Source organism: Eriocheir sinensis, chromosome 9 (genome assembly GCF_024679095.1).
Source record: "Eriocheir sinensis breed Jianghai 21 chromosome 9, ASM2467909v1, whole genome shotgun sequence".
In the NCBI taxonomy this organism is placed as follows: Eukaryota; Metazoa; Arthropoda; class Malacostraca; order Decapoda; family Varunidae; genus Eriocheir; species Eriocheir sinensis.
In genome coordinates this window covers 22,227,540-22,235,039 of record NC_066517.1, presented here as the reverse complement: position 1 = coordinate 22,235,039, position 7,500 = coordinate 22,227,540, and the positions used below count along the sequence as shown (strand labels likewise).

General features: G+C 58.5%; 1 protein-coding gene across 6 annotated transcripts in view; it reads left to right on the top strand.

Moving 5' to 3' along the window:
* LOC126996155 (SRSF protein kinase 1-like) overlaps positions 1-7,500 on the top strand; it is a 126,495-nt gene that overhangs the window by 53,319 nt on the left and 65,676 nt on the right. For 4 of the 6 annotated variants that reach the window (XM_050856377.1, XM_050856376.1, XM_050856375.1 and 1 more), the window contains exon 1: positions 4,340-7,500. This exon is cut by the window's right edge and continues 495 nt beyond it. The exons of 1 other annotated variant lie outside the window; for it this stretch is intronic. In XM_050856377.1, coding sequence (XP_050712334.1) covers positions 5,159-7,500 — 2,342 coding nt within the window. In that variant the 5' untranslated portion in view covers positions 4,340-5,158. Of the gene's footprint in view, positions 1-4,339 lie in introns of those variants that run through there. One more of the 6 variants, XM_050856374.1, reaches the window with a different exon arrangement.

Here is a 7,500-nt window from a genome sequence, read left to right as displayed (position 1 = left end):
CATTCATTCAACAAAAAACAACACACTCGGCCGCCCATTCCTCCACATTAAACATTCACAACAACAGGATTCATTCATTCAACAAAAAACAACAGACTCGGCCGCCCATTCCTTCACATTAAACATTCACAACAACAGGATTCATTCATTCAACAAAAAACAACAACCTCGGCAGCCCATTCCTCCACATTAAACATTCACAACAACAGGATTCATTCATTCAACAAAAAACAACAGACTCGGCCGCCCATTCCTCCACAGTAAACATTCACAACAACAGGATTCATTCATTCAACAAAAAACAACACACTCGGCCGCCCATTCCTCCACAGTAAACATTCACAACAACAGGATTCATTCATTCAACAAAAAACAACACTCTCGCCCATTCCTTCACATTAAACATTCACAACAACAGGATTCATTCATTCAACAAAAAACAACAGACTCGGCCGCCCATTCCTTCACATTAAACATTCACAACAACAGGATTCATTCATTCAACAAAAACAACAGACTCGGCCGCCCATTCCTCCACATTAAACATTCACAACAACAGGATTCATTCATTCAACAAAAAACAACACACTCGGCCGCCCATTCCTCCACATTAAACATTCACAACAACAGGATTCATTCATTCAACAAAAAACAACACTCTCGGCCGGCCATTCCTCCACATTAAACATTCACAACAACAGGATTCATTCATTCAACAAAAAACAACAGACTCGGCCGCCCATTCCTCCACATTAAACATTCACAACAACAGGATTCATTCATTCAACAAAAAACAACACACTCGGCCGCCCATTCCTCCACATTAAACATTCACAACAACAGGATTCATTCATTCAACAAAAAAACAACAGACTCGGCCGGCCATTCCTCCACATTAAACATTCACAACAACAGGATTCATTCATTCAACAAAAAAACAACAGACTCGGCCGCCCATTCCTCCACATTAAACATTCACAACAACAGGATTCATTCATTCAACAAAAAACAACAGACTCGGCCGGCCATTCCTCCACATTAAACATTCACAACAACAGGATTCATTCATTCAACAAAAAACAACACACTCGGCCGCCCATTCCTCCACATTAAACATTCACAACAACAGGATTCATTCATTCAACAAAAAACAACACTCTCGGCCGGCCATTCCTCCACATTAAACATTCACAACAACAGGATTCATTCATTCAACAAAAAACAACACACTCGGCCGCCCATTCCTCCACATTAAACATTCACAACAACAGGATTCATTCATTCAACAAAAAACAACAGACTCGGCCGCCCATTCCTCCACATTAAACATTCACAACAACAGGATTCATTCATTCAACAAAAAACAACAGACTCGGCCGCCCATTCCTCCACATTAAACATTCACAAAGACAGAGATGCGAAGTCTTGTTGGCCATTCGATGTCATCCTAATTTGGGCCATAGGGTCTGTGTGGTCTGGATATCTATGTTAATGTAAATATTTGACCCCCCCCCCCCAACTCTCTCTCTCTCTCTCTCTCTCTCTCTCTCTCTCTCTCTCTCTCTCTCTCTCTCTCGAGTCTTTCTTTCTTTTTTTTCCCTTTTTTTTTTTGGATGGGGTTTGATCGCTTTCTCTTGTCCCTGAATGTGTAAAGGCAGACTCCCTGTGTGGGTGGAGTGAGTGTGGAAGAGGGGGGGGGGAGGGGGATAGGAGGGAGAGCATGGGAGTGGGGAGGGGAGTAAGGGGAGTTGGCAGCTGTTCACACCCCTCAGGAAACCCTCCCCCCTTACCCTTCCTTCCTCTCCTTCTCCCCTTCCCTTCACCCCGCTCCCCTCCCTCCCCTCCCCATATCCTCCTCCTTATCACAACCGTCTTCCTCTCCTCTTCCTTTCTTCTTCCCTTCTCCTCAGTTCTCCTTTATCCCCTCCTCCTCCCCTTCCCCTCCCATTTCTTCCATGTATTTTTCCCTTAGTTGTCCCTCCCCCCCTTCCCCCCATCCTCTCTCCACTGCTCTTCTTCCCCACCCCCTTGTCCCCTTGCTGTGTGTGTGTGTGTGTCAGTCCGTGCGTGGCCTTATCTGTGGCAAGACTTGTGTTGTGCCTCTCGTGTGTGTGTGTGTGTACGTGTTTCGTGTTTGGTGTGCGTGTACGTGTGTGTGTACGTGAGTCTTTTTGCGACGTGTGTGTGTGTGTGTCGGAGGGGCGAAGGGAGGAACACGCCACAGGGAGCTACTTACTGTCTTCCTCCTCCTCCTCCTCCTCCTCCTCCTCATCTTCCTCTTCCTCATAACGTTTCAGGAGCTACTTACAGGTCCTCCTCCTCTTCCTTCTGTTCCTCCTCCTCCTCCTCCTCCTCATCCTCATCTTCCTCTTCCTCATAACGTTTCAGGAGCTACTTACAGGTCCTCCTCCTCTTCCTTCTATTCCTCCTCCTCCTCCTCCTCATTTTGCTCTTCCAAATAACGTTTCAGGGGCTACTTAACAGTCCTCCTCTTCCTCCTCGTCCTCCTCCTCCTCGTCTTTGTCCTCCGGTGAAGTAGCAGGAAGAGCAGAAGCATGAGCAGGAGGAGGAGAAACAGGACAATGACCAGTAGGAGGAGGAGGAGGAGGAGGAGGTAATCACGGTAGGGTGTGATCAGGATGTAGGTGGTTGGGGACGTCCGGTGTTACCTCCTCCTCCTCCTCCTCCTCCTCCTCCTCCTCTTCCTCCTCATTTTGCTCTTCCTCATAACGTTTCAGGGGCTATTTACAGTCTTCCTCCTCTTCCTTCTGTTCCTCCTCCTCCTCCTCCTCCTCCTCCTCCTCCTCCTCCTCCTCTTCCTTAACGAGAGAGGGTAACCGCAGTCCACCACCACCACCACCGCCACCGCCATTACCACAACGTCGGGCTTGTTACACGTGTTTTTCACCAACAAAACCAAAAACAACAACAGAGAGAGAGAGAGAGAGAGAGAGAGAGAGAGAGAGAGAGAGAGAGAGAGAGAGAGAGAGAGAGAGAGAGAGAGAGAGAATCACCTACGACTCCTTCTCTTCCTCCTCCTCCTCCTCCTCTTCCTCCTCTTCCTCCTTCTCCTCCTCCTCCTCCTCCTCCTCCTTTTTAAGATTGGCACGACGCTCAAACTGAAAACTTGTAATGTGGAGTAAAAAAACTTTAATTCGCCGCCCATTCACGGGACAGGCGGCGACTTTAAGGGCGGACGGGCGGGCGGGGCGGGAAAGAGGTATGAGGGAGGAGGAGGTTGGACGGGAAAGTGCTTGAGAGATTGATTGTGCACTGATATTGAACATGATTTGGGCTGGAAAGTCTTACATGCTGCTGTTTTGTGGCCGATAACAAGCAAGAAAGAGTGGTTATGACATGCTCTGAGGGGAAGGGGTAGCTGTTGGGCGGGTTTTGGGCTGGATTTAGTTTGAAGGGTCTGATGTTTGTGGTTTTGATGCCGTTAAAGAGGAAGAAAGGGTGATTCTGGACACGCTGTTGTGGGGAGATGGATGAGTGGTAGTTTTGGGGGCGGGTATTGGGCTGGAAGGTGACTGGTATTGGGCTGGAAGGTGACTGTGGTATTGGGCTGGAAGGTGACTGTGGTATTGGGCTGGAAGGTGACTGTGGTATTGGGCTGGAAGGTGACCGTGGTATTGGGCTGGAAGGTGACTGTGGTATTGGGCTGGAAGGTGACTGTGGTATTGGGCTGGAAGGTGACTGTGGTATTGGGCTGGAAGGTGACTGTGGTATTGGGCTGGAAGGTGACTGTGGTATTGGGCTGGAAGGTGACTGTGGTATTGGGCTGGAAGGTGACTGTGGTATTGGGCTGGAAGGTGACTGTGGTATTGGGCTGGAAGGTGACTGTGGTATTGGGCTGGAAGGTGACTGTGGTATTGGGCTGGAAGGTGACTGTGGTATTGGGCTGGAAGGTGACTGTGGTATTGGGCTAAAAGATGACTATGCTTGCGGGTGTGGACGAGGGATTGGGTGGAGGAAGGGTCGAGGGAGTAGGTGTATTGCGTGTTGTGTGTGTGGTGTGGTGGTCGAGAGAGAGAGAGAGAGAGAGAGAGAGAGAGAGATCCATAATGACGGTGGTGGTGGGGCCGAGTGGTGGTGGCTGGGGGATGGGGGGGGGGGGACAAGTTCATGATTGTGGTGGTGGTGTGGTGGTGGTGTGGAGTTGGGTGGAGGCATGACACTCACGCCAGCCAGGCCTCGGTTGGTGCCCTTCCTCCCCCTCACTCCCCTTCCCTCCTCGCTCCCCACCACCCACTCCTCCCCCAGTCTTCCTCCCCAGCGCGGCAAAAACTTTCTCCCCGCTAGTGCCCCGGGGTGAGGCACGGTGGGCGGGGCGGGTGACGGCGGGAGAAAGTGAAGCAGTCGTAGTAATAGTAATGGTGGTGGTGGTGGTGGTGGTGGTAGTGGTGGCCCTGAATGTGAAGCGGCGGAGGTAGTGGTGGCGGTGGTGGTGGCGACGTGCGGCATCTGTGGCCGTGCTGGTGACGCAGTGATACCCAGGAGCCGCCCTCCCTCACCACCTCCCTTCCTGCCCCTGCCGCCTCCTGCCCCCGGGGCATCGCCCGGCCTGCTCCTCCCTCCGGTGCCCCCCTTTCACACACACACACGCACACACAGGGCAGGCTCTGCACGACGCGGCTGCAGGAAGGAAGGAAGCCTCCAGAAGCGTGTGTTGTCGTAGCTTGGGTCGAGACGCAGCGGCGGCGGCTGGTGAGCGGCGGGACGCGGCCCGGCCAGCCAAGGTGAGGGCGGCTGGCGGCTTGCCCAGAGACGAGCCGGACTTAATGCCAGCGCCGGCTGTGTGCCCTGCCACCCGCCTCCCTCCCTCGGCCTCCCCCACCGTCTGATTGGGGCGGGGGCCAGAATCAGCCCCCAGGAGGTGGCTGCGGCGGCGGCGGCGGCAGTCCCGTCGGGTAGTGAGCGGGGCGCGGCCGTGTGCCTGGCGCGCTCCCCGACTGTCATGTGAACACCCCGTGGCCGCGAGCAGCACAGCGACGCCCCAGCAGCCGAGTCCTGCCGCGGTGTGGGTAGCGGTGCCGAGGCCGCCAGCACGACAGGCCCGCCGGGCTGTGAGGAGCGGGGGCTGCTGTGCCTCGAGGGGACTGTGGCGGCGGGCGCGGCCCCCGCTGGGTGGGCGTGGAGGCGGCGCCGCGTGGTCATGGGCGGCCAGGATGCTGTCGACCTGCTCCCCTGGTGGAGCCCCGGCGTGATACTGCCGCCGGACCACAGTCAGCGCCACCAGGCCCGTGACCCCCAGCGAGATCCCCTGCCGAACCCCCAGGCACGGAGGGAACTCCGCCGCCAACGGACCCACAAGGATCGGCGGCGCCGTGCCACGGGCGAGGAGCCGTGCCCGGACGGCTGGTGGGCGTGGTTGGAGCCCCGCTGGATGGTGGAGGCCGCGGGCGCCGTGTGGCGATGGAGCGTCACCGCGGGCGTGGTGGTGCTGACGCGGCTGCTGGCCGTCATCTGGAGGGGCGTGAGTGGCAGGGAGGAGCCATGGGCGGCCTCACTCAGCCTGAGCACCGAGCGTGACTCAAATGAGTATGAGTCTGGCGAGGCGCTCAGTGTGTCTGCCACGCGAGCCTCGGCCGGGCCGCGCTGCTCCCCTAGAGGAACGCCGCCGCGCGCTCTGCCCAGCCACTCCCCGCCGCGCTCCCTGCACTACGCGCAGCTCGTGCCCCCGCCTTCCCCTGCGGCCCCTAGTCCCCCAGGGTCGCCAGGGGCCCTGCGGGTTCCTCGCTCTTCCATGATTCACCCGCGGCATGAGCCCGTGGCCACGACAGCCCCTCTGTGTGACCCAGCGGAGGCACCTCGTGACCCCCTGCGGCATGGAACCACCAACCCCCTCCTGCAGGCGGTGGCGGGCTTCTCGTCGCTGCAGGACGAGATGATGCGGGCCATCAGGGAGGCCAAGGAGACCTCCTCGGCCTTGATGTTGAAGCGTCGTGACAGCGTCTCCTCCAGTGTGTCCGTGGGCTCGCTGCCATCCGTCGACACCTCCGGCAGTGGGCGTCAGCACGGCTCTTGCGTCAGCTCCATCGTCAGCTCCGTGGTGAGCTCCACCAGCCCCAGTCCCGCCAGGGAGCCTCGTCCGCCCTCGCCCCTTCTAGCGGCGCTTGACTCCCTGGACGGGGACTACGACCAGCACCTGGAGGAGAGCATCGAGTCGTCGCTGGCGGACCTGGAGCAACAAAACTCCGACACCGACACGGAGGTGGAGAATCTGAGCGGCGAGGGCGTCACCGTGAAGAGCACCCTCGTGCTGGACCTGACGCGCCGCCAGTGGACCCCCGACGCTACCTTCCCCAAGACCCTCACCGCCCCCGCCCCGGGCAGCGACGACCCTCCGTCCCCCAGCGGCCACGCCGTGGATCCCGGGGTGCAGTGTGAGAGTCAGCAGGTGATCCGGGCCATCGTGGACCTGGCCAGGGACTCCGATAGCGAGGACACACACACGCCCACTGCACCCGTGCCGCCCGCTGCCGCCGCCGCCCCAGACACTGCCCTCGGGGCCCTGCAGCGGTCACCCCAAGGACAGCAGCAGCAGCGGCTGCCCGCTCCGCGCCAGGACCCGACGGGACCCGCTGCTCCTACGCTCCTCGGTGCTGTCAGCTGCAAGACAGGCCAACGCGTGGCGGCGGCGGCGGCGGCGGCGGAAGAGTGGGTGGCGCGGAGCCCCGAGACGGCAACACCGCAACCTGATATTTGCCCGAGTCAGGAGAGGTCACACAAGGGCGCGGAGGGCAGCACGCTCCTCGCGGCGGAGTGCAGCAGGCCTGGCCAGGCTGGGGCGGCGCGGGGGGAAGCCAGGGACGAGCTGCCCCTCAAGGATGGGACGCAGCCTCCCGCACACCACCCGCAAGCCTCGGCCGCCCCCCAGCCCCCCCAGTCCGTGCCTGCACCTCCCCCGCCACCACCTCCCACGCCTACTGCTGCCTCGCCGCCGTCCCCCCTCACACCCCCGCTGCCCTGGTCCTCAGTTTCCCCCCCAGCGTCACCGCCTGCCTCGCCCCCTGCCTCGCCTCACAGCCCCAGTCATCATCATCATCGTCGTCATCAGCAACAACAACAAAAACATCAACAACAACAATCACAGCACGTGCCCGTAGGTCCTGCGGGAGTCTTGGGTGGGAAGGTTGCGGCGGCGGCCCCTGAGTTGAGCGCCGCCCTGGACATCACGGCGCTCAAGAACGAGATCACCGCCATCAAGGCCGAAATCCTGTCCCGGAAGGGCAAGAAGAGCCAGGCGGAGGCGGAGGCGGCGGCGGCGGAGGAGCGGTGCATCGTGTCGTCGTGCGAGGACCTGACGCACCTCAGGGATGAGATCCTGGCCCTCAAGCAGGACTTTTACTCGCTGCTGCACGAGAATTCCCTCAGCATGCAGGAGGCCGCCGCACGCCCCCCCTTGCCGCACCCGCGCCTCGGGGGGCCGCTGCTCAAACACCAACTCAAGTCCGTCAGCATCGACAACGTGGACGAGCTGAAGAAGGGCCCGGG